The sequence below is a fragment of the Phallusia mammillata genome, chromosome 6, assembly GCF_965637545.1.
Source record: "Phallusia mammillata chromosome 6, kaPhaMamm4.hap1.1, whole genome shotgun sequence".
Lineage (NCBI taxonomy): Eukaryota > Metazoa > Chordata > Ascidiacea > Phlebobranchia > Ascidiidae > Phallusia > Phallusia mammillata.
Genome location: NC_137257.1, coordinates 16205783 through 16232545, shown reverse-complemented (window position 1 = coordinate 16232545; position 26763 = coordinate 16205783). Strand labels below are relative to the sequence as shown.

At 37.9% G+C, this 26763-nt stretch overlaps 1 protein-coding gene across 4 annotated transcripts in view; it reads right to left on the bottom strand.

Annotated features, from left to right (window-relative positions):
• Window positions 1–207: 207 nt before the first annotated feature.
• LOC145232580 (complement C5-like) overlaps window positions 208–26763 on the bottom strand; it is a 30685-nt gene continuing 4129 nt past the window's right edge. For 2 of the 4 annotated variants that reach the window (XM_080097239.1, XM_080097236.1), the window contains exons 4-38: window positions 26683–26753; window positions 25678–25820; window positions 24665–24805; window positions 24109–24262; window positions 23465–23659; window positions 23022–23135; window positions 22121–22261; window positions 21592–21702; window positions 21025–21181; window positions 20542–20660; window positions 19592–19802; window positions 19102–19230; window positions 18679–18892; window positions 18317–18451; window positions 17340–17442; window positions 16801–16950; window positions 16334–16495; window positions 15633–15866; window positions 15215–15327; window positions 14835–14971; window positions 14285–14412; window positions 13608–13732; window positions 13285–13378; window positions 12653–12762; window positions 12198–12285; window positions 11644–11805; window positions 10789–10912; window positions 10268–10416; window positions 9744–9890; window positions 8885–9044; window positions 8387–8571; window positions 2497–2659; window positions 2067–2273; window positions 1125–1344; window positions 208–806 (exon numbers count right to left, since the gene is read on the bottom strand). In XM_080097239.1, the coding sequence (XP_079953365.1) occupies window positions 671–806; window positions 1125–1344; window positions 2067–2273; window positions 2497–2659; window positions 8387–8571; window positions 8885–9044; window positions 9744–9890; window positions 10268–10416; window positions 10789–10912; window positions 11644–11805; window positions 12198–12285; window positions 12653–12762; window positions 13285–13378; window positions 13608–13732; window positions 14285–14412; window positions 14835–14971; window positions 15215–15327; window positions 15633–15866; window positions 16334–16495; window positions 16801–16950; window positions 17340–17442; window positions 18317–18451; window positions 18679–18892; window positions 19102–19230; window positions 19592–19802; window positions 20542–20660; window positions 21025–21181; window positions 21592–21702; window positions 22121–22261; window positions 23022–23135; window positions 23465–23659; window positions 24109–24262; window positions 24665–24805; window positions 25678–25820; window positions 26683–26753 (5132 nt within the window). In that variant the 3' untranslated portion in view covers window positions 208–670. The remainder of the gene's footprint in view (window positions 807–1124; window positions 1345–2066; window positions 2274–2496; window positions 2660–8386; window positions 8572–8884; window positions 9045–9743; window positions 9891–10267; window positions 10417–10788; window positions 10913–11643; window positions 11806–12197; window positions 12286–12652; window positions 12763–13284; window positions 13379–13607; window positions 13733–14284; window positions 14413–14834; window positions 14972–15214; window positions 15328–15632; window positions 15867–16333; window positions 16496–16800; window positions 16951–17339; window positions 17443–18316; window positions 18452–18678; window positions 18893–19101; window positions 19231–19591; window positions 19803–20541; window positions 20661–21024; window positions 21182–21591; window positions 21703–22120; window positions 22262–23021; window positions 23136–23464; window positions 23660–24108; window positions 24263–24664; window positions 24806–25677; window positions 25821–26682; window positions 26754–26763) is intronic. The other 2 variants (XM_080097238.1, XM_080097237.1) reach the window with 2 other exon arrangements.

Sequence of the window (26763 nt, the reverse complement as noted above, 5' to 3'; positions counted from 1 at the left end):
TTTTTGATAATTTACATAGTCTTTTGACTTCGATTTCAAATTGCAAAAACCGTCAAGAATTTACAACAAAATATTGAAACTCCTGCATGACCAAGCAGTATAAAAACAGTACATAAGTTTGTTAAAATCTTGGTGTTTGGTTGTTATTTACCTTTTACCACAAATGGTTAAATATTTTGAAGTTTTGCTATAAATTTGTGACAAGAATTTCGTGTTTGTAAAGCAAAGATGTACTTCGAAAACATATTATTGCAGGCAAGAACGTGCAGAAATCAATGCGAATTAAAAAAATTCAAATACACTGAAAAACTTTGTGTTTGGTCGTTTTTCTCTTTTACCGCATATTTTTGAAGCAAAGTTTTGCTACAAAAAAATTGTCACAACAATTATGTGTTTTAGAGCGAACGATGTGGTATGAAAATATATTGTTACAGACAAAGAAGGTTCGAAAATCAATGCGCATTAAAAAAGAACATTAAAACATCTTCCTACTGGGTCTGGAGTAATGACTTATTTTGCTTCCTAACATTGTAAGCGATTCATGTCCAAGATAGTTTCCGAGTTTTGAACAAACTTTCAAATGCGTCACAAGAACGAGTGCACAAAGATAGTTAACAAACCCGTTTCGCGGAAAAAACAAGCAAGTATAAAAAACAACTGATATAAAAGCTTAACATGGCATAATATGTGTGTAAAAATCCAAAGAGTTCCAAATAGATCGTTTCGGTTCTGGACAACTTCCACAATCCCTGTCCTTTGGCCACCATTCGATCCTGGCTTCATGATCAAGCAGGTGTTTGTAGACCCTGCCATAATAATTTTTATTAGCCAAAGCATGAATTCACAAATCAAAAAATAATAAACAATTCAATGATGGCATGAGCATTTGCCGAAACGTTTAAAAAAAAAGCATGTCGCTTTTTTACGTCTATTTGGGCCGTTAATTTTATCATTAAACTTATAAACAGATCCATATATAGTGTTTCAAAGTTAAAAAAATCAGTTTTACCACAATAAACTACGGCAAATAATGTGGTGTTTCATGATATACACCCTGAAAACGCTTACCCTACAACCAATCCAGCTATATTCATACACGTTAACGTACGAATCCATTTACTCACCCGTCAGTGCCCTGTACCACCGTCTTCCCAGTCACGTGATATTCACGGTTCCGCCTGAATTTTGTACCTTCGTCACATTCGCCTTTTACCCAAAACGTGTGGTTTTCATTAATTCTGATGTCAGTAACTCCGGTGCTTTTAAAGTTGTTGCGAATATTGCCATCAAACTTAATCCATTTTCCCTCGTCAACTGGTTCGGTTACCACTCTTATTCTGTACGCTGTGGACAAAAGCATGTTTTTTTCAGTTTTAAGATTTAAATTTAGTAGTGTATGCAAAACGTGCTAGAGGTTGTTACGCATTGTTTCACCTTTGCGAGTAGTTAGTATCCAAATGTACTTTGTGTGTAAACTAGAAGTAGTTTTTTGGCTATAAGCAGGACTGCCATCGATCTAATATATTAATTCCGAAACATATTTAATATATATATATATCGCATTTTAAAGACAGTTGGCTGACTGGTTATGATCATAATTCGACCTAACCTAAACCTAATGATGACGGGTGATTCTTCTAACGTATTGTGATTTTTCTATCAAACGGATTTTTCGGAGAGTTGATACAATAAATAAAATAATTACTCAACTTAAAACTGGCCTTGTCATCTAAACTAGCTACTTTACTGTGTTAATGTAGCTAAAAAAAGTCTTTGTGTTCAGAATGAGAGCGGGCATTTATAATCCACGGTAAAATAATAAAATGCCTAGTTGTTGTTACTATGACAAATAAGGACGCAGGCCCAAATAGAGAAAATCAAAATATTTAAGACGTTGTGTAACTTTATTTAAACAACATGCCAACCCCGGTTGTAAGTAATGTCAAAAATGGCTATATTGGGGGTTCTTATAAATTTGCCTGTAAAATATCTTTCGAGTGAAAGTCTTTATATTGTTAAATTAAAAGTTACATAAATTATTTAAAAATAACGATTAAGAAATCTACCATAAACAGTCGCGGCATCACATGTGGCAATCTTTCTGTTGTTTCCACTCAGTGCAGCCGAGTCTTTCTTGCTCAGGAACTTGGGACACGCGCTCCCTGCTGCACATGCGCACACGTCACTGGATGACGTACTTGTGACGTCATCGGTGGAGCACAAAAGACTAAGGGACGATTCACGGAGATGGTAGAAAGTCGTACAACGTTGTTCTAAACAAAAAAGGGTTTCAAAGCTGTTTAATGTGAAATACGAACTATTCTGGTTAATCGCATTTCGAATAAACTAAAACTCCGAATAATCGCAAGAAAAAAATTGGCTAATTGGAAAAGTGAATAACCAAAAATCTTGTACTTGCCATATATTGCTGGTTTAAATCTCTACTATAATTTGCACAAAAGTCTTGAAACTCAGTTATTGGATAAATTGTGCTACCTGGATGTGCTGCAGGATAAACGCTGACTGGAAAATCAGGAAAATATTGATCATCTGTTGAAGTCAGTCGAAACTTGATATCTCTTCCACCAGTTATGTAGAGCAGTACAGATCGTTTGGTAAGCCGATAATGATCAATCCATTTCTCAACAGAATTTGATAACTGACGAACAAAAGAAGAATGCATTGACTACATTGCGACGCCTATAAATGCAACAAGGCCATTTATTGATAAAGTCTAGGCGAGGTTTTTATCACCGCCAATGGGAATTAGAATGCTATGTTAGATTTGCAAGCGGGTCAAAAATTAGGGTCAAAACTAGTGATGTACCGAATCGGCTAAATTTCGATTCGGCCGAAACCGAATATTCGGCGGTTTTGCCGAATAAATTCGGCCGAATCAACCGAATCATTTATGACGTCACGCGAAGTCGTACGCTACGGGTTTGACATGAAAAAATGTTTATCTACCAGGCAATTAGTGCAGAATAGTTCTGTTTCGTCCTCATTTAAGTTCTGTGAGGTTCACAATTGCCTCAAGAATGATTGGCAACCTGCCAATGAATTACTAATTTTTTTGACTACAGTGGGAAAAACGACAATGTGTTGAAAAAGGTAAAAATCGACGCGATTTTCGTTATGTTTGGGCTTGTGAAAGATTGCGTGGAGCTTAATAAGCAGCAAAGACACGTTTTACGCTTCAAATTTGTGTTCGTAAAAGATTCGGTTTCGGCCGGATCGCAACAAATTATTCGGCCGAAACCGAATCTTTGCACAAATGAGCGATTCGGCCGAATAAATTCGGCAAACCGAATATTCGGTACATCTCTAGTCAAAACCCAAAATGACAAGCCCACAACACCCAAACCGAATGTTTTTAAATAAAGCCCAAATTGGGCACGAAAGATACATAATCTTTAAAAAATATAAATATACATAAAATTTACATGTAAATTGTTGTGGTTCCGCTTCATGTACTGTCCTTCAGGCAGTAATCGCGTACGCGCATTCCACAGTCACGTGATTCGTTAATTGTACCGCATTCATTACTATTTTGCTTGTGGTGATTACTATTCGTGTGTGCTATGTAAATTGCCAATTATCCAAGCTATAAATGCTTGTTTCATTTATTCGTTAATCATTCTATTTTACTCTTCGAGCGAACAATACAAAGAAATACAACAGAGTTAATTGGCGACGAGGACGGGATCTACCAACTGAACACGTTGTACGCAGTTTGGTATCGAAGATAGTTCTTTCGAAGATGGAGAAAATTGCAAAGCTGATGCAAGAACAACTACAAGAGCAGCAAAGACGCCACGATGAACAAATGAAGCTAATTCTCGCCTTAGTTGAGAAAGCCGGTTCCAGTCAAAACGCTGCACCTTCCGTTGCTACGCCAAGCTTTGCCTCATTCGACTCAACATCGGAGCTGTGGGACGACTACTGGTCGAGGTTTACAACGTTTATACAAGCACATGCTGTACCAGAAACGAGGATGGCTCAAGTTTTTCTCACCAATCAAACCCCTGTGACGTACAAGCTTCTATCCAATCTGGCTGGTCAAAGCTCTCCAGTCAAGACTGTGAACGATCTTTCAATCAAAGAAATTGAAGGTTTCATGAAGGAACAGTTCGATCCGAAAAGGTTTGTTATACGGGAACGCTTTAAGTTTTGGAGCAACATGCAACGCAAGCCCGGGGAAACAGTGCAAGAGTTAGCTGCACGCATTCGTCACGACGCAGGCACGTGCGATTTTCCTTCAATTAAAGACCCGCTGGACGAAGCGTTGCGTACAAGGTTCATTTGCTCTATAGGTAACGAAGCAGTGCTAAAGGCAATCTTCAAAATCAACGCCGATGAGTTGACATTTACACGTGCTATTGAAGTTGCAATGCAAACCGAAGACGCTGCAAAGGTTGCAAAGGAAACCGTGTATGGAACTCGCGGATCGGTACACAAGGTACGGGATGCAAAGAAAGGTTTCAATACGTCCACACCTACAATTGACAAGTTTAGAAAGAATACAACTTGTTACCGATGTGGAAAACCTGATCACCTGGCACCCGATTGCCGTTATAAAAGAGCCACTTGCAAATTCTGTAAACGTATAGGCCATTTGGAAATTGTTTGCAGAAAGAAACAAGCGTCTGTTTTGCCAGTTCAACATGTAAATTCGCTACTTTCGATGAAGCCAGAAGCAGATATTAGTCCAAAACTCGAGGTAACCGTCAACATAAACGGTAAAGCTTGTCTGTTAGAGATTGACACAGCAACAAGCGGAAATTTTATTTCTGTAAATTTCTGGAAGAAAATTGGGAAACCGAGTTTGAAGGAAACCAATCAGCGTTTCAACTCTGCAACGGAACATCTGGTGCCGATACTGGGCGCATTCGAAGCTGAAGTCAAACATAGGACAACAACATGTAGTCTTACGATGTTTGTTTCCGAAATGCCGCATTTAAATTTACTTGGTCGATGTGGAATCGAGGCGTTGCGCATATCATTGGACAAGTTACTTTATCGTACCGACGATAAGGTAAACGTATTATCTGACGCCAGCAACCAAGCAGACGCATCATTACAACGTGCTTGCAAAAAGCTTTGCGAGGAATATCCAGACCTTTTCAAGGAAGATTTGGGGTGTTTGAAGGATTTTGCACTGGAAGTAAAATTCACCAAAGACGTAAAGCCTGTTTTCTGCAAGCCAAGGCCTGTTCCATTTGCTCTACAGGATGACGTCAATCAAGCATACGATGCTGGCATCGCAAAAGGTATTTGGACTCCGGCAAAATTTAACGAGTGGGGGACTCCAGTAGTTCCTATACGAAAGACACCACTTCCCGCACAAAGTAAAGCCAAGATACGAGTTTGCGGAGACTATTCTGTAACAGTTAACCCGCAGTTATCTACACACCGCCATCCACTTCCTCTTCCAGAAGACTTGATGCGCAAGTTGCGTGGTGGTTACGGTTTTACAAAGATTGATTTAGCTGATGCCTACAACCAAATCCGGTTGGGACCAGAGAGCCGAAAGCGACTAGCTATTAGTACACACCGTGGGGTGCTACTGCAAAATGTTTTACCATTCGGTATAACATCTGCTCCTGGTTATTTTCAATCAATCATGGAAGAGATTACAAGCGATCTACAAGGTGTTACAGTTTATCTCGATGATCTTTTAGTTAGCGGATCAACGGCTGAAGAGCATGTTTACAATCTTCGCCAACTTCTTCAACGGCTTAACGACAAAGGTCTACGCTGTCGTTTGGAAAAATGTAAATTTGCGTTACCTCAAGTGGAATACTTGGGTCATATTTTGTCAAAAGATGGCATTTCCAAAGGTTCTAAGGTGGATGCCGTTATTAATATGTCATCACCAAAAGATGTCTCAAACTTACGTTCTTTCCTTGGTTCCGTTCAATTCTACAGCAAGTTTCTGCCATCACAATTTTCCAGCGTTGCAGAACCACTGTACAGACTTACCCGGTCAAACATTGCATGGGAATGGGGTCCTAACGAGCAAGCTGCATTTTGCAAAATGAAAGAATTGCTGTCAGCTGATACAGTTCTGACACATTTTGACCCTACTTTACCTATTGGCATTTCCTGCGATGCATCAAATGTTGGAATTGGAGCAGTTTTGTTTCACCGCTATCAAGATGGAAGCGAGAGACCAATTGCCAACGTATCCAAATCACTAACTAAAAGCCAGCGCAACTACAGCCAAATTCAGAAAGAGGCTCTCGCTATAATCTTTGCGCTGAAGAAATTCTACCAATATATATATGGTAGGAAATTTATTCTACTGACAGACCACAAGCCACTGCTGGCATTATTCTGTCCTAATAAAGCTACGCCTGCTCTAGCTGCAAATCGCTTAGCAAGGTGGGCACTTTTTCTTGGCCAATTTCAATACGCCATTGAATATCGAAAGACATCGCAACATCAAAATGCCGATGCACTCAGTCGGTTACCAGTTGGTGAGGATGCTGACTTCGACAGGGAGGAAAGTGCACATGACACCGACACTGTTTGTGCAATTACCAGTCTTAGTTTACAAGTGCAACCCACCGATTCAGCGTTACTACGAAAGGAAAGTGGAAAAGATCCAACCTTATCCAAAGTCATGCGTTTTACGAGAGAAGGTTGGCCATCTACTATTGCATACAACGATCCAGTTGCAAAGTTTCGCAAGGTTATGGATTCGTTGAGCACCAGTTATGGGTGTCTACTGTATGGTTCACGGTTGGTTATACCGGAATCACTTTGTTCTGCTGTTCTTCAGATCCTTCATCAAGGACATTTTGGGATTCAACGAATGAAGCAACTGGCAAGAACTGCAGTCTATTGGCCAAATATCGATGACGACATTACTGTTCTTTGCCACAAGTGCCAGACTTGTGCTGAACATCAAAACGCTCCGCCAAAGGCACCTGTACATCCATGGATGATGCCGGAAAAGCCATGGAGTCGCTTACACATCGATCACGCAGTTAACTTTCTGGGAAGTAACTGGCTTGTGATGATAGATGCTCACTCAAAATACCCGTGTATACACCAAACGCAATCTATGTCATCGAGAACAACTATGGAGTTGTTGGAACAAGATTTTGCCCATTTCGGTTACCCTCATACTATTGTTTCCGACAATGCGCAAGCTTTTATGTCTGCCGAATTTCAAGACTTCTGTAAACAAAGGGGCATCGTTCATCTGACCGGAGCTCCGTACTTTCCTGCTACAAATGGCGCTGCAGAACGATTAGTGCAAACTTTCAAAAAGGCACTTAAGAAGTCTTCTAAACCTCCTAAAGAGGCGTTGCAAGAGTTTCTACTGCAATACAGGCGTATTCCAAACGCCAGTGGATTTTCACCAAGTGAACTACTTAACGGCAGACAAATTCGGGCGAAAATAGATACTCTGTTGCCTTCGCCAGCACACCTGATGCAACGTAAGCAAGTGCAAGCAACACGAAAACCCGTGAACATCACTTCTTTCAACATTGGAGACCCATGTTACGCTTTGTATCTTGGTCCAAGACGTACCGAGGATGCTCGCTGGGTTCCTGCCACGATTATTAAACTGTGTGGAAGTCGTACATTTCATGTTAAAGTTCTTCCACGTGGTCCAAATTGGAGACGTCATATCGACCAACTACGCGCTCGATACGCGTCCGACGAGGATTTGGAACCGGGAGCGGAAGAAAGTATTCCGCAGGCTCCTACTGCTGGTGCAGATTCAGACATGCCACTGAATCGTAGCTCTCCTTCATTCGGTCCCGACAATCCACGACGAACTAAGAGGTCGCGTAAACCTCCCGAGCGATTTCACTTCTAATCTGAGGGGGGATTCTGATCTTCGAAGGGGAGGTGTTGTGGTTCCGCTTCATGTACTGTCCTTCAGGCAGTAATCGCGTACGCGCATTCCACAGTCACGTGATTCGTTAATTGTACCGCATTCATTACTATTTTGCTTGTGGTGATTACTATTCGTGTGTGCTATGTAAATTGCCAATTATCCAAGCTATAAATGCTTGTTTCATTTATTCGTTAATCATTCTATTTTACTCTTCGAGCGAACAATACAAAGAAATACAACATAAATAATTATTAAACCAATAAATGATAAGTAAGCCGCAGACAGTGCACACTGTTTCGACCTATAAGGTCTCATCAGTGTAGCTGGTTGTTTTTGCCCAGTTTCCCTTGTGGTTTATGCTTAGTTGTGTCAGTCAACAGAATTGGTGAAACAGGGCTTTTCAACACGTTACTCCCAACAAACTGGAGTGCCGTTAGATGGCTACACCAACCAATACAAAGAAATGCAAAGATACAAGATGTGATCAGCAAAATAAATCTTTATCTTTGTTACTAACTGATCGAAACTTACCATTTCAAGGTCATCAAGGAAAGGTTCGACACCGGATCCCAAGCCCACGTCCACTACATAAGTGCTTATCCCATCCTCTTCACTTGTAGTTGGGTTTATGTAACTCACGTTAACATCGAGAACGTAAAGACTTTTACTTATCCGAGCTTGCGATGATCTCAACCTGGCTGTCCCCACAGATGAAACTGCAAAAAAAAGTTTAACTTAAACCAATACTGAAGAATAATAATATTTTACCACCGATTTGTAAATGACTTTTATTTGATTCCTATCTAATTTTGTGAGCTATTCTGTGAGGAAATAAATAACAAAAACAGGTGTATGCTTTAGTTTTATCAAATTAGGATCTGAGAATTACATCTATTCCGAAAAAAGGCTTTAATTGATACTATTCCTCCTGTAGGCCAAACAGTTTTTAGTAATAAATCTCCTTAACAAGTAAAACCTGGAAGCATCTGCTAGCAACTTAAATAAACCAGCATTGATTTTTTAACTTACATTCAGCCAGTGGTGGAATATTCTGGGCTTCGACTGACAGATCGTACGGGCAAACACTGACCACAGACTGAAAAGAATCACTGGAGTCAACAGATGAAAATGTTGAAGGTCGTCCGGCTGACCTTACGTTAGGCGTTGCAACGTTGTATTCCATGTCAAGCTACAAAATATGTGACATTATTTAAACATTTAAACCACGTTTGGTAAACATTTTATGTCTGGCAAAATACTCTAGGCAGATTTTCCGACCCTATGAAAGGTAGGAGCTAAATGAAATGTAACCAAATATAAAAAATATTTTGGGTGTAGCTGAATAGTTTAAAGACATAATTAGCAGGAATGTAAATAAAAGTGTTTATTTAAACACGTGGTTCTCACTCTTTTTCTGGACCGCTTAATTTTTAAATAGTTTTATACCGAACCCTAAACAGGATAGTTGAATTAAAAATTCCCCTTTCCTAACAAAACTTAAATATTTTTACGGACAATAATGCCAGATTATCAGTTCAGAGTTTCAAGCAAAAAGTATCTTATATGGTAAAAACATTTACGCAAATAACATAGATTGTACGTTTAAAGATATATTTTCCAAACGATTTTTCCCCTGCCCCTTTAGCCCATTTCAATTTTTTCACGGAGTTCGAACCCACGACGCACCCAAAGACGAATCCCAATGAAGTTTTTAGGTGCCCTGCACAATTCGGATAAGTTCACCTCTACTATTTACGATTGCTAATGACACCAGGTGGACGTTGGCGCAAAATTTGACAACCACTGGTCTAAACACGTTTTAACGACCTAAAGAACTAAAGACGGCAAATAATAAGATGTTAAGGAAAAATATAAAGTGGGTAGTTACCTCTAACCAGGCTTGTCCACGGCCAACAGTTGTCATGGAAACCTCGTTGTTTGTGACAGGAAGCGAAACACGACTCTCGGTCGCCCCCTGGCGTTCGACGTGGTCAGGATTGATGACCACTGGCGCAGAACTTTCTGGATTTTCAAGCTGCAAAAGTATTATTTTTAGACGCAATGCTTGGTATTTTTTGTCTTTATCTGTCAATATTAAGTGGACAATACTAATAACAAATGTTACTTACAGTTTACACAAATTAAATACTGATGGTTAAACAAAACGTCTGTAAAGAATACAGATATGTCAAAACTGATAAACAACCTTTATTTTCTAATGCAAATTTGTTTTAATTCGATTTAAAAATAAATACAATGTTTTGTCAAACTAAAAACTTAATATTTTACTTTAAACTTGTTTCAATAAAATTTAAAAGTAAATACAAAACTGAGTTTGTCAAAAAATATAGATGTACTTGCAACAAAACTACTATAAGGAAATATAATATCAAAAATTAAATATGTTCTTACTTCAACACGGAGTGGACTGGCCACAGTATTTCTTGCCACGTAAGCGCCTAGTGCTTGCATTGCTGCTATACCGTCCCGCAGCGTCACCCAGTGGTTGTTCGCATCTCGTTTTTTAAACAACCAGTTTGCATACTTCTCACTTGAAAAACCTTATAAACGATACAGCAACGTGTGATTCTTGTTTAAATCTAAGTGTGTATTAAAGGCCTATGCCAGCCAAAGATGTGTAGCATAATTCTGTAACAATTTTCAATTTTGAAACACACTTTAAAAGCACAAAGTAATAAGTACATCTAAATTGAGCAGTCGCGGGGGAAAAAAAAGAATTTACAACTTAATATGAGATAAAAACGTGCCCCAGATAAGTTTCTTCGCATTTTCAAATTAGCCTTTGAAAAGAGGAAATGTCTACAAATCAGGAAAACATAAAATCGCCATTTTTACATTCGATATTGGTAAAGTATGTTACTAAGTTACACTTCCAGTTAGGCATTTGTAAAGTCAATACACAAACGTTTTACCGACTCGGCCACCTCTTAACGCAGTTAGTTGTAGTTGGTATGCGGTAGCTTCGACTGTAGCGGACGCCATCTGTATTTCCTGCTTGGCTGTTAAACTTCCAGCCGCTGTACTCCTTCCGTTCGACTGAACGTTAACACAAAATAACCCCAATTAATTTATTTAATTTTTGCAATACGTATGCATGACTAATTTCCAAAGCATAGACCCCATTCTCAATCTGTTTACCTGATGCATATAGATCGTTAATCCTAACTGAAGATATTTGTTAGGAAAATCGTCCAAATTATCGCATAATCCGGATAATTGCATAAAAACGCTTGACAAAATGGTGATGCTCTTAACCAGATTCGTCTGTATTAATTCTTAGTTTATAATTACGTTCGTATACGAAATAACACACATTAACAACTAAATTTGTAACAGAAAAAAATTCTCATCATTTTAGTTTGCAGCTACATTAAAGTGTATGCAAAATTATCTTAGACGCTTGAAATCAATCATCCAGAATTATATCATCAAGTATCAGTATTTTTCAGCTTACTACTTGTGGCATTTACATACAAGCTATTGGGATCACAAGTGCTAACGACCCACTACAGAGGTGGGATTCATTTTTTTTTTTTTCAGTCGGTTCTATCACAAAAGTCATATTTTCAGCCGGTTCTGTTACAAAAAGTCCATCAACAGTAACCAGTAATGCTATCCGGTTCGCTGATTTCATAACATTTCATGAGACGGTTCTATAGAACCGGTGCGAACCGGCTGAATCTCACCACTGCCTATATAACAACTTACTAATCAGACTCCGAAGAGAATTTACTGAAGCGCATAATGCTGAAAAAGTTTGCACTCACGTTAATGTACCACGTGACCACCGAATCGAAAGTTTCAGTTTGCCGGAAAGTGAGTATGGTTCGATCAAGTGTGGGAAGAATACGGGAGCTGCTCCCCGACGTACGAAAAGTAGCGAGTGCTGCCGCTGTTAAGGTGATTGGACTTGCAGTTGTGCTATGGATCTGTAAGATAAAGAGATTTATTACAAATAAAGCTATATTAACACCTCACGGCGGACCTTAAATTTCGATAGGTTGCGCAATAATGAATTGTTAATTTAGCGGCTAAAAAAGGGTTAGGGTGAAGCAAGTTTTTGAAACTTTTGCATTAGGAACCTAATTTTCAAGTTAGTTGTATTGAATTTCTAATGGCAATGCCTTACCCCAACCCTAATAGCCCTAACCGTCAGATTTTTTGAAATATACTGTTTTAAATAGGTTTTTGTGCTCTTTGCGTCACCTATCGAAATTTAGCTAAATGCGGCTGCCGTGAGTTATGGTGTTAGTAGATTTCTTTATTGAAAGGGGTAAAGTACGAATTTGCTACTGTTACTACATTTGCTAACAATACTTACCCTTCTGAGGTGGTAGGCGATAAAGGAGTTTCCCAAGCGAAGAGAAGTTCTTACTGCTCTGTCGTTAAGCTTAAGTACTCGCTTTTCCCTGCCAAAACATTGAGGTAAATACTTAAATGTTAAAAGACGAGAAGAGGGATTACATAAATGTTTATTGCATTACATCGTTCATAAGAATCAGCTGTACAAAAATGCCAGAGTCATAAACCTGAAATTAGGTCCGTATATATGTTTTGTATTGCCATTACTACAATTATGAAGGAAATTTAAAATGTAGGATTTAGTAGAGTTAGTTTTAATTTCACGAAAAGGTATTTAGCCTACGTCTACAAAGACCAAGCCTGCAACCTTAGCACGAACAAATAGTTATTGATTTAGGCACGAGTTTGATTAAAAACACAATGGAAGTTGATTAAAACACAATAGACAAAATAACAAACTTTTCGAGACATTACCTGTCGATTTCGTTGTCAGTGCTGATTGGTTGTCTTGTTCCGCTTGACCAATCAGTGTACGCTTTACGAACCGCGTCCAATTCTGATGTTATTACGGAAGTTCTGTAAATCTGTCAAACAATACAAAGTTTGGCAAAGCGAAAGAGATCTCTAAAAGGTCGCAAAATCTTAAACGTAAAGATACATCCCCTCTAAACACAACTGCCACAAGTATAATACAGTATAAGCACAGTATAACGAGTATGACAAAAAAACTATGTTTTTTCACATTGTAAACGAAGTTATGTATGCATTTTAACCTAGGAATTATTTCGTACAGCGTCGTTGCAAATTTTTGGTTATAAAAATTCAAAAACGTTCTTATTCTAAATTGTATTTGTGGCTTTAAACCAGAATAATAAAAAACACTATCCAAGCATATTTGTTTTTTTATTATATGATGGTCTGGCTTGGCCATTAGATGCTCACAAACAACAAGTGTCTGTATTGCTAAACGTTTACTTGTAAGTGTGGGTTTTGTCCATTATGTTTTTTACAGTAAAGTACAACTAAAACATTTTTTACGAAAACCTAAATTACTAAAAATTCTCAAATGAAATAGTATTTGATACACAAGATTAACATTCCTGCACCTTTCGATCCAAAGGTTCATTGAAATTTGGAAGCCGCAAATTTCTCTTGGAAATTCTTCTGCGTTGTCGGCAAATTTTACGATCCGATTTTTGCCTGCGTATCAAAACATAGCAAAGGATAATGATACCGTCCATTATCACAAAACACAGAGAATTCGTTATCACCACAGCCGTGCTAAAAAAAGAACTATGAAAGGTAATTACATTGCTTCAAACTGCTTTTTACTATTCTTTTTGGGGCAAAATAGTTTTAGTTTAGAATGTGTGTTGTATGCAATTAAAATGTGAGTCCAACAGTGCTAATATTTGCAATTGTATTTTACGTGATATCGCTGCAAGCAGATCTTCGTCTGCGTGAAGTTGCCACTGGCGACCCTGCGTAGTAGAGAGAGCGACGCAATTTTACTTGATGTGACATAACGTAGTTCAAAGAACCAGTCAGAATGTTCTAGAAAAAGATAAGATTTTTCGAAATAAACAAGACCGTCAAAATACAGGCAAATATATTAATCGCTGATGCATACTAAATCCCAAACCGTAGCTTGTTTAAAACAGTTTGATGTTTCTGGCATATTCCATTAAAACGTAAAATTGAAATTATAATTGTTTTTAACTATATCGTCTGAAGCTACCTTCTAGATATGTTTGTCATACAAGCTAGAGTTGTAACTCAGGCTAGGATTTTCGGGTCGGATTTGAGCTGAGTTTGGGCTTTTTTCATCGAACGGACTTGTGTCCGTAATTATAAAAAAATTACCCAGTTAAGTGGCTAGTTGGACTTATCCCAATGTCATACAGCCCTAGGAGTCGTGTTAAATCCAATGTCTATTGTTACATTCTGTACACTTGTACTTTTGTACACTGTTAAGTTGCCATGTTAATCAAACTTCTGGGCTTAAACGGGCTGTCACATTCGCTTCGGGCTTATACTTTCGGGTGCTGGCTCGAATTTCGGGCGAGCTTACAACTCGGCTACAAACTACTAACAAAAATATTTTACTTGGTCTGGGTTGATTAACTGCGCTGTTTCCACCAGCAACCGCAAGGTGACGCTAGTAAGCCATAAATCCGGTTTCGAAGCCCGAGTTGGTGAGAATGAGAATCCAATCAGTGGCGGTCTGGGCTGTGCTGCAAAAAAAACGTAACAATTTTACTGCAAGTTTAGTAAATTACAAAGCATATGGAAGGAATTATTTTCAAGATAGTCGAGTGGTTAGCGCAAGTGCTCTGTTATGAGTTCCAATCCCGTTCAGCTTGGTTTTAACCAACAAAGAAAGACAAAAACGTTAAACTAATTAGTGGTCACCAAGTGCAAAAAATAAATATAACTAGAAAGGTGGTCTTTCCACATATTTCCATTTTATATATTATATTTACCAACTAACTATACAGACCATTTGACTTACTACCATGATGGGTACCCTCTGGGTCAAACTTTGGGAGGATCAACTTTTGACAACTAACTTGTGGGTAAATTTGAATTATTTACGCAATCAGTAATCCACAAGTTTTGGCACAAAATGCTAAAATAAACTTGTTATTTTTTTTACCTGTGAATGGTTTGTCGGCGTTTCGATCGTGCATAAACGAAAGCAATCCCTCATAAGCATTCTGAGCTTCGGTCGTTAAACTGTCAATCTTTGCGTTGCGACCATTGAGCAAGTTGTTACGTCGAAGATACTCCAATCTACAAATCGGATTTGCATTTGAGTATATGGGCATGAGTTGTAAAAGTAGGCTTAAAGCAATCAAGCAAAGTTAGTCTAGTCTTTATAACTAAGTTAGTTTTGTTACATGGAATTTGAGAAGGTCCCAGCAAAGCCTGTTTTCAAATTAAGAGTTACATTATTTTCTGTAACCCCCTATGTTCCACCCAAATTTTATCGTTTAGTTCTCCCTTGTATAAGGAGTATTTATGAGGAATACTTACTTAACAGAGGCGGATTGCAGTGAATACAAATACGGCGCAATCGTTGCATCATCGTCGTTTGGTGTCGGACTTTTAGTGGCAGCTGAACTGACTCCGTGCAAATGCATAGTAGCCTAAAAAGTCACAAGTTGGACACGATATATTGCTTTACAGCAGTAACGTTTTTATAGGTTATGCTGTACACTTACTGACTTTTGAGCTAAAACAAAAATAAGTAATCCAAAGAATTCTGTGTTATAACATAGAAAGCTGTATTATAACATAGTATGAAATGTTATAAGCAACATTTTAAAAAAATATCTGCTAATAAAAAAGCTAACATTTTTTAGGTTTCGCTCGATTTGAGAATCAATAAAACTCTGATCAAGTAAAAAACAACTCGGATGCAAAATGGTACCTGTAATTAATAAAACCTTACCTTTTCCGTTCCTGGTATAGCGTTCGATGGAAACCCAAGTTTAATTTTCTTATTAGTTCTAGTGGTAGTCGAAGAAGAAGGTCGTTGTCTGCGTTTTCTTGTCGTTTTCGTGTCCACCAGTATCCACTCGACCTTTCGCTGTTTCTCGCCCTCCGGAATCACTTGAAGAACTTTTACAACTTTGTCCACAAACGATGGTTTTCTTTCACCGTGCTGTCTCTTTTTTAAAATAACCTGGAAAACAAGGGCAGTGTAGCATATATTTAAATGATAGTTTTCAGTTCACAAAAAACCATCTGTGCTTAGGATTTTGGAATAAACGTTTTTTGGAGTACCTTCATATATTGAATATCCTATAATTTCAAAAGAATCATTGGGTTTCACCCCAAGCAATGGATTGAGAGGTTCCATTTTAAAGTTTTAATTACCAGTAGTTTGGCCATTTTAAAGTTTTAATTACCAGTAGTTTGGCCATTTTAAAGTTTTAATTACCAAACTTTGGCAATGTATACGACTTAACGTTGAGAATAAAACCCATATTGTAGAATACACTGCGTTATTTTTTATAACAGATTGACCAATAGCACATAGACATATTTTAGATGACTTTCACAGTAAAAATGTTTGTACCTACGAGATTAAATGACAAAACACGCTGTGAATTTTGGTTCAACATTTGATTTTTTGTATAAGTGTTTTACCTTGACTTTTAGATCTCCGGTTATAACTGGTATAACAGTAAAGCGAAGGAATTCAGAGGAGGGGATGCCGCCCGAGGAAGGGTTAATGTTTATATTTTCCGGCGAGCTTCCGGGTGTTTTACTCCCGCAAAGTCCTTCTGTTGACTCGATGTCGATTGTCGCCTGAAGTCAAAATGCCTTGTTTATTTTTTGGTCAAATTTAAACCCATTACGCTACCATAAACGTATCCCGATTGGGGTATTTAGTTTAATGTCTAATAAAAGGTCAAGCGTTTCCAGTCAATTAACCATTTGACCTCCTATAGTTTTGCTTATGTAAGGTTTTCAAAATTTTAAACAACTTGTGTGTCCTTTATGTCATATGGACCCACTGTAGCTATCCTGTGTTTTATAATATCATTTAGTTCATAAAAATCACATTAAAAATCCTCAATACCAACTTTGCTGCAAAATAATTTAATACTTACAGTAACTCTGCTTTCGATATAGCTAAACACTGTAACTTCCACCGAAACTTTTGTTCCTCTCACTACAGGCCGAGTTGGTATAGAAACCTCCATAAATATTGCATGTTCGACGTTGAATACAAATGGGTCCATCACACACATACCGTTCTCCTGTAACAAGTACAACTAAAGTTATAAGTTTCAAGAATAAATTATTTTCGTAGGCCTACATGAGGATCTACGGAATAAACGCAGCATATATATATACATACCTTGTTGGTTGTAAGCATACATATTCGTGCAAATTAAGGCTAATTAAATATGACAGAAATGGGTCCTAATTATAAAAAAAGGAACAAAAAGTCCGATAAAAAGTACAACTTTGTGCGTAACAGACTTGACAGTTTCAAAATACGATTTTTGTACACTTTACTGGAAATCAAAGTGTTTGAAAATGTCGAGGCTCGGCTCAAAATCAGTATAGCCTTCTTTAAGGACTTATTTTAAATCAGTGTATATCTTGCAATACGAAACATATCTGGATCTGCTACGCCACCTACCGGGGACAAACTAAACAGACCAACCGACCACGAGGTGATGCTATGTGGAAGTGGTGGAATCCTTGGGCTGCTTGTTCCGTTCAGAGTTGTATAACCTCTTGATCTACAAATTAAACAACAACAGGAGTTAAAAAGAAAATTAATGAAAATTTCTCGTTTTTTTATTCGAGACTTCCATTTTTTTCCCCCTGGCATGAGTAGTTAAGTTGTTTTGGTATTTCATATTATCACATTTACTTCAAAGTGCACCATGTCGTTAAAGAGGCAAGAAGGTGAAAAAGTGTTTCCCTTCTAAAATCTTTCAGCAACAGGCAACCTGCGACGGGCGGGCCTGATGCTGCTTGAGCAAAGGTTGTGTGGCCCGCGGAGACATTTGGATTTTAAATACTATATGGCCAGCTAAACCATTTTAGTTCGCGTGAAAGGGAGGAATACCATTTCATATTTTGTTGTTTAAGCAAATTAATGCGCCCGGGGCTTTTTTCCTGCAACCAAACAATGCGCTTAGAATCAATTGCAAATTTTACTAGATGTTGTTAACTCAATGTAAGCGTGTTTGTTACTCAACAAGGCAGGCCTAATGATATTTTGAAATATATGAAGGTGTGCCCCGCCGTCTAAATATGTTAATTGTATATCACATATATATAACCAATCAGTGATAAGAGTTGCACAGCCCATTTTAGGTTAATAACAAGTCGATAATCAGTTAAGTTGAACCTAAATTCATAACTGGTGTCAGCCCTGAAGCGTCTATTGACCAGCAATCACGCCATACTCAAATGTAGATCACAGTACACCTGGCCCATTGAATGAATGATAAAGAATTAGCCTGTCACCAAGCATTCCCATATGGCAAGGCGTAGGCTAGAAAAATCTAGACTGTGGTGGGATTCGAACCCTGGACAGGAGTTTTTCCGGTACTCGCACTTGACAAAAACACATTCAATTCAACCCTTGAAACGATTTTAACTCACCCAAGTCTGAAGTCAACAGAAAACCAGGTTTCATCAAAATCTCTTCGTAACCACGGTTCAGTTCTCTGCACTTCGATCGGGGTTCCGACCCTGTTTGACCCCGGGACGAGAAAAACTCCCCTGGCCCTGATGTCACTGCACAAACCAACACGTCATTGTGTAAAGTTTAAAGGCACAGGTACATACTTCAAATTACATACTTTTTTATTCAAAGAAGTTATTTAGGTATTTTAAAAAACAGCAGCAATTATTTTTTCGAAAGCCTTCTAAGAACTTCTATTATTGGTCAAATTTACATACAGCAGTATTACTTTTTGTCTATTTTTAGATACAGATTTGAATGACATATAAAAATGACTTACTCAGATACACATCTTTCCACATTATTGGTGTTTTGTCTTCGACACTGAGCCTCTTTACAACACGACATAAATGCTTTTTCACATTCTTCTGTCAGAGACAAGGACCGCCTGCGTTCTTCACAATAGTTTTCGCCGCTCGGTATATTCACAACGCTTGATACGTCCAACGAGCCGATCTCGCAACATTCGTAAACACTTCCATAGTATCTTTCGGCTACACAAAAATAAGTTGTGGACATAGAAATATTATTTTGTCTTGCATTGTTACTCCTACGTCACTAGGTGGTTGTTATGGGTTTTGCCACATGCCGATATAAATTAATATGACGTTAAAAAACTGAAAACAATTCACTTTTTTCAATGACGTCATCGCAATTACTTAAATGTGACGTTACTTAGCACACTTTGTGACGCCATTCTTACCTTTTTGTATCATCATCTGAGAATCTCCAAACAAATCTCTTTTTCTTCGACGTTTCGCAGTGACATCACCACACGTTGAACTGCTCGCATCGATGACGCCATTGGTGACGGAGGAGGCAAGAGTTCGACCTGCAGTAATTGTATTACTGCACTGTACGGTATTCTCAATTTGATGATAACTATGTACTATGAGCTAAAATAGAATTCCAAATAATATGAACATAAATTCATAACTGGGATCAGCCCTGAATCGTCTATGCAAACCAGCGATCACGGCCCACTAATTTTTAAATCACAGTATTCGAACCCACAACAGGAGTGGGTTCGAGTCCCACCGCAGGCTAGATTTTTCCAGCCTACGCCTTGCCATATGCTGGTAAATACTTGGTTGTCGGCTGATGCGGTATGGTGCCTTCAATGGGACTGGCGTAGAATTCCAAATACTTACTTAAAAAAACTTATTTATTGGCAGCCATAAATTAACACTTACCGACGGCATTAAACGCATACTGTGGTGATGGAATAGACAGGGATTTGCATTCCAGGGAAAATGAGCGGAGGATGTTAAAGGTGTTTGACCTCGAGTTGGACGAAGAACTCTCGTTTTCACCCAAGAAATCTTTCCTCAGCGACAGAGCAGCGACATCGACACCAGTGAGGCCGACATAAGCCGATGGATGACCTCTGACACCGATTTCAAGCTTAAGAGATAGTAGGTTTCTTTGTGGTAGGTTGCAGTAAGCTCGTTTATTTTAATACTCAACAGAAAAATATTGCTTGGGTATATGGACCATTAGAATGATTTGATCAGCTCTGTCACATTTAAATATCAACAAAAGACAAAATATAATTGTTTAAATTTAATCATGACTATAACGGCCCAAATAGACGTAAAAAGCGACATACTTTATTACAGAGATCGGCAACCCTGGCACGCGTGCCAACCTTGGCACGCGAGGTGGTTTTTCATGGCACGCCAACAGATTCGCGTGTTTATATTGAAGTGACAGTTAAACCCGTTACACTGCTTGTTTATAGTTTTTATCATGCCATTGTTATAAAATTCAGCCTTACGTGCACAAAACACTCTGGTTTACTGATATCTGCTGGCACGAACCACTATTATTTAGAAAAACGTTGGCACGCGAGGTTAATTTTTCATGTCGTTTTTACGTCTATTTGGGCCGTTATATTCGTCATTAAACTTATGAACAGATCGTGTATGAACAGTGTTCCAAACAATCGTTTAATTTATATTGTTTTGTTGATCAAAAAATATATACGCTCCTTATTATATGTTTACAAAATGTTGAAAGTAAAATCGTTGAAACTTGTTTGCTAAAGATTTATGAAAAGCTTTACGTTTCAGGAAAAGTTATGCACCCAGCTCTATGCATGCTACCAACTATCATCTTTCAATGTAAAAAATGGAGTTCTTACCTCTTGGCCTGGATAAGGAAGTAGGTCCCCAGGAAAGTTGATTTGCAGTTCTGGATTTGTTCCTTGACAAGTTTCCACCACACGGAGCACCGCAGAGTCAGCAGTGATGTAAGATCCTCCTGATAAAAATTTAATGTGTGCTGCAAAGCGTTACCTACATTCACAAACCATGGCAGTATTGTGAAAAATGAGCAACTTTTGGCAAGATAACACTATTTGAACGTTTGCCGTTTGCTTTTGTTATATCTTTTGACGGAAAACATAAACCACTTTATTGCACAAAATAGCTGAGATAAACTTAAACTTATTACTGGGACCAGCCCGTCCTGCTGCAGACCAGCAGTCTTGGATTCAAATCCCAGCGCAGGACATTTATTTCGGTTTAATTCGGTTCGGAAGGCGGTTAAATTTAGTATTACAACTTCAATAGGCCTGGAGCGCAATGAGTGTTGGAGAAAACCATCAACTGACAAATGTACAAACCTGAACTGATCGGTGTGACGTAATACGCAGTAATATGAGAGCGTGGCGACATTTGACTGGTCACGTGCAAACGAATTACCGCCTGATTTTCGTTAGCAGACACGACGACCTTGCCCTCCACTAAAACGTCCTCCTTTGCCGTAACAGTGTATACAATCTGCAAATAAAGGACTTTTTAATAGTTTCTGCCTATAACAAGCAAATGACAATTTATCTATCCATTAAAGAGGTATTAAAAAGAACGCTGATATATATTTAAAACTTTAATATTTAAGTCGCAGAAAACGATTTCGACCAGCAGATTTTATTCAATGTAAGCTGCCTCAAGCAATTTGTTTGTCTAGTAATCGAATTGTAATTTGGTCGAATCGATTAGGTGATTTCCTTTTCTAGTGTAAATTCAAATCAATTATGCAAGCAGTAATGGCGTCAAACTTCGCAACGAAACGCACAACGTTTCAAAACAATTCCGTTTCAAAACAATTCCGTTTCAAAACAAATCTTCAGGTTATTTAGATTTCTACTGCTTTTCATTTACTGCTAGAATCTGTAATATATTTTGCTTACTGTTCGTTGCCTAGGTGACGGGGTAACGTATACTTCGATAGCGGCTGCAGCGTCAACTACCAGATCCGATCTTGGAAGAACGATCTGAATATGTTCATCATATGCTGATGTCTGCAGAAAAAATATATTGTGAATCCCTTCCAAAAGGAAAAGCGAGTACCATATGTGCAAGCTCAAGGTGGTCCACGCCGTGGCAAGCGGGCCGCATAAACACTTTGCATACATTGATTGAGTCGACTCTGGTTGGCATAGTCCTAAATAAGACGCTAATTATTATCATTGCAGGTCAATATGTGTCTGGGCTTTTGTGATGTAAATCCATTGATTTTTTGGATAACATTTTGGTCTCAAAACATGCAGTCGAATAAAATAGTAAATTCAGTCCTTCAGTGCATATGAGTATTTCTACTTGCGGCCCTCTAATTACGTACCAAATGCATTGATTTTGACAACAAGGCTGATTTGTTTAGCTCCTCAAGATCCGTTTGCAAAAACACTGTCACTTGTAACTAATTGATTACTGACAAACCTGAGGATTAATGAATTTTTCAGCCGAGGTGGGATAACTTTGGCCGTTCGACGTGTACACTCCAGTGGCCATTATTAACATCGCACCAGCGTTTGTAGGGGAATCGAAATGCACCAACAACGACCCGTCGTCATCACAAGTCTGAACCAAAAAAATAGTTTGAGCTTATTTAGGAAAACGAAATATAAACACCCTGTGCTATATTTTAAAACAAATTGCCTAAATAAGCAAAATGATAATAAGCTGCAGACAACGTTTCAAAATGTTAACATAATTTTGTTTTTTCGTAACTTTTGTTAAAATATCCACTTAATTCCTCTAGTTCCCTAATCAGTTAAAAAAATTCTAAATTTCTGACTTTACTAACACTGCGGTATATGAAGTAGTGATGCACATAATATGCTAAATTGGTTTCAGACTGAAACCGGATATTGGGCAGTTTTGCCGAATAAAATCTGCCGAATCAACCGAATCGTGTATACCGTCTTGCAAAGTCGTGCGCTACGATTTTTAAACAGCTTGTTCTAGTACCAGGCAAAGTGGCAAACGGTGTTGTTATAGTAGCAAACCAGCCTTTTTTAACAACAATTAGTTTTGGTTTGGTATATATAGGCAGTACCTGAAAAAAAATGATAAAATTTTTAAACACAAAAAAATGACAATATACATATATGCAATGAAGTATTCGTTTCAGTTTAGCAATCACATTCGGACATAAGAAATAATAGCAAATTTTTGATGTAGTGCATATGTGAAATATATTCGAGAAAACTACATATTATTTACTTTTAAGCAATCAATGCCTTGGCGCCAAGGTGTTCAAATTTAAAATCGAATATTTAATTTCAGTTGCAAGGAGTCCAAGCTAAATGAGTCACCAGTCAATAAAAAAGGGAATTACCAACTGGTTGTCTTGGTGGACTTGTATAGTTTGGCCATCCGTTCGTACTGCTGTAGTGGCAAGATTCACACGAACATTAGGAGCAACACTTCCATCAATGTACTTTGCTGTGATCTGTAAATTTAGAGCAACAATGCAAAAGCGTTACCTAATATGCGTCCTGTACAATAACGGTTCTATACAAGTGTTGTTCAATAGCATATGCTATGCGTCCCTAGCTACTTTAATTTCTTCTGACAAAAAAATTTAAAACACCAAATAAAACGTGTTCATTACGTAAACACGTAAGCTAAGCGGATTTGAACAGTAGATATTTTTTTTAAGCCATGCCTTTTTCCCCTCAATATCATATTCAAATTAAGCATAATAAATTGATTGTGCAAGTATGTAAAACATTCATCATGCTTAATTAACCAAAATGTACAGATCAGACTAATTATCACCTGTAATGTAAAAGTGAGACCAGGTTTATAATATTCAGGTGTGTAGCCGAAACCCAGCACAACAGGGGTGCTGGTGAACAGGACACTGCTATCGTGGATTGTGCGCGTATTTCCTTGTGCTCTGTCTGTCACAGATACTTCGATCATAAGTCGAGAGTTTCGCGCAATAAGTTCGTTCACGGAAACGCCGTTGGTCTGTAAAAATGCCAGAACGAGTCAAATTATGCATCAAACCCGTATTGTTTAAACCTAAACCCCGTTTTTGATTTGTATGAATAAATGCCATGCTTAACAAAGTTGATTTAGGAACAAAGCAAAGTATATTGCAAAATTTTCAAAATCGAGGCTCAGTTGGGGGAGTTACTGTTGTCAAAGATTCAATTTTACCACAATTGTTCATCTTCCTTCGTGCTTAGCTTATTTAAAAATTGTAATTGCTGTTAAAACCCTTTCTGTTGAAGAAAAAGATTTTGCAAAGTGAAAATAAAAAATCTCTTATATACAGAACAAAAACGTTTACAAACATTCGAAAGACATATTCATTGAAAACAGACATAATTAAGGAAGTTATTGTCTGCAGCTTATTGAACATAATTTGTAAATAAAAATGCAGTATATCTTCTTCAAATAAATACTAAACTCACCAGAGTAGCGATCGATTCATCAACGACAAACTCTCCTGAAAACGAGTTTCTAGTGATGATGTGCGTTGTGCGGGTTTCGGAACTCCCTTCAACTCCGACAGGTACCACAAATCGAATATGAGCCGCTCCTCGTACTCGCTCACCATAGATATAACTGTAAAAAAGGTGAAATACTCCTCGAGATACAGCACAGCTACATAAAGATTAAATGATTAGAGACCGCTAGACTTTTTATTGGGGCTGAACTATTGAAAAAGATTTTTTAAGATAAAGTGACACTTTTGTGAAATCGTCTTTGTTTGCTTTTTTGTTCACTACATAATGGCCGTAAATTTATCTAAACGAGTAAACGCCGCAATACCACAAGTGAAAAATACAATAAAATTCAATACAAAAAGGATTTTTTACAAAAAAAATACGAAAACATGGCCAACAGAACTTAAAATATTTTGAAAGACTGAAAGTTTTCGAATGCATTTCAATGTATAGTAATACTAATTATTTACAGTTTGCCTAAATACCAGATAGTTTGCCTAAATACCAGAAAACGGTTTACCTTGCAGATATTCGCATCTGAAATCTTGGTTCGTGAGGCAAAATAAACGGGTTGTTTGGTTCGACTTTCACATCAAAGGTTGGCAACGTGTAGTCTTGCACGAAAAATGTCGACTCAAATTGAGTTTGGTCTACTTGACGGCTACAAAAACATAGGCAAAAAAGGCATATGTTAAAAGGTCGGTACATACCAAATTATTTGTTATAAATCAAAGTAAGTCTTACACGGCCTATTGCTACCCAATAGCGTACAATAATGCCCTAGAAGAGTGCCACATGTGCATAGTGTTTTAGCATTAACAACACAACACAATGATTACTTAGAAAGTATTGTATTTTTTCGTATGAATGCAATGCCGGTAATGAAAGCATTACTTGCTGTTGGTACAGTATATGGCTAAAGGAAGGCCTTGAACAAGATGTGTATTACATGATTGACACCTTCCTGTTTCAACTCTTTTCATGTACATTCATTCATAAAATTAAGAAGCCGGTTTCAGGAAGCCTACCGTACGCCATTCATAAAAAAATATATTCAGCAAAGTTTAGGAAAAGATAGACGAAATATCCTAAATAAAATCATTAAGCTAAATAAAAACGTGTAGTTGAGGCATGCCTTTTACATTAAACAGTTGTATTGGTTTTCTATTTTTTCTGGATTAAAGTGTCCTTGTAATCTAAGTATGCTGTATTAGCGCCATTTAGACTTGTGCAAATGTAAAGAAAGGATTCTCATAAGACCTTCTTTGAGATCGGGAAATAAAAGGCAATTACCCCTTTGCATCCAATTTGTTTTTACCGCCAAATATTTTTGGCACATGAAGACAAAGCAAGGGTCTGGAAAAAGCTATTTTTTTCTCTTGCAAACTCTTTTAACATTACTGAAATCATTGAACCATTGAATTGCGTTGGTCTCAATTCACCACAAATACGATACACAATTTCACAATGTGCATGATGCAACATTTCAAAGTCCATTTGATGTCCATTCATTTCAACTATATTTGGACTTACTTGTGAAATCGTGCACTGATTTGCCATTGACCAATAGGTGGTGTTTGGGGTATCTTAAAATCCCTTGCAAACACACCGTTGCTTGCTGCTTTGTTTTTCTTCCATACTTCAACTCCTGCCCCACCAGGGGTTGGACTTGGGGCCTAAATATGCAATAAAAATAAAAAAAACTCTTAACTTTAATATGTGTCAAAACATGCTTTTACAAGTAAACAAAAAAGAGCTAAAAAATTTAAAAGATTGCCACAGCCTGACAGTGTTTACATTTGTAGTATAGGGCACATGTGTATCTCCAGTGGTGAGATTCAAATTTTTTTTCAGCTGGTTCTATCACAAAAGTCATTTTTTTCAGCCGGTTCGGTTAGAAAAAGTCCATTGACAGTAACTAGTGATGCTAACCGGTTCGCTGATCTCATAAAATGTCGTGAGACGGCTCTACAGAACCGATGCGAACCGGTTGAATCCCACCACTGCTATTTGTGTATGAAAACAATAAAACTTATTTATCGTTTCAACCTATTGAAAGTTTTGCAAGACACGCTCAAACTAATTCATACGTTTAGCAAGTCAAATACTGACGCATGTCCGTTGATGGAACAGTATCATACTATGGTCAGAATTATCTGAGGAAAAGGTCATCGAATGGGCTGAAACACCAATTATGGGTATCGCGACTATATAACTCGAATACTAAGCCATGATTTGTAAACAAGGATTTGTATAGCATTGGTAGCCGAGACAGCTGGTAAAGAGGTAAATGCAGCATATCTGTATGCCGTCATGCATATTTTATGTATGCAGGTATTGGTAATGCAATTCAATGCGCTGGCACCAACATTATAACGTCCCGAATGGTAATCGACAAGCAGGACTCCATCAAAGCAGAACCTTTATTGCATTGACCGAATCACATTCGTCGTAAAGTATGCAATATCCAGTAGAAGGCAACCTCGTACAAAACGGTCAAATCATTGGATCCCTAGGTAAGTCAAACGTAGCACTTACGTAAATAAACATGGACATCGTTGACGCCAAAGGTTTCAACTGATCATCAACAGGAATAAAACGAATATTGACTGCAAAATA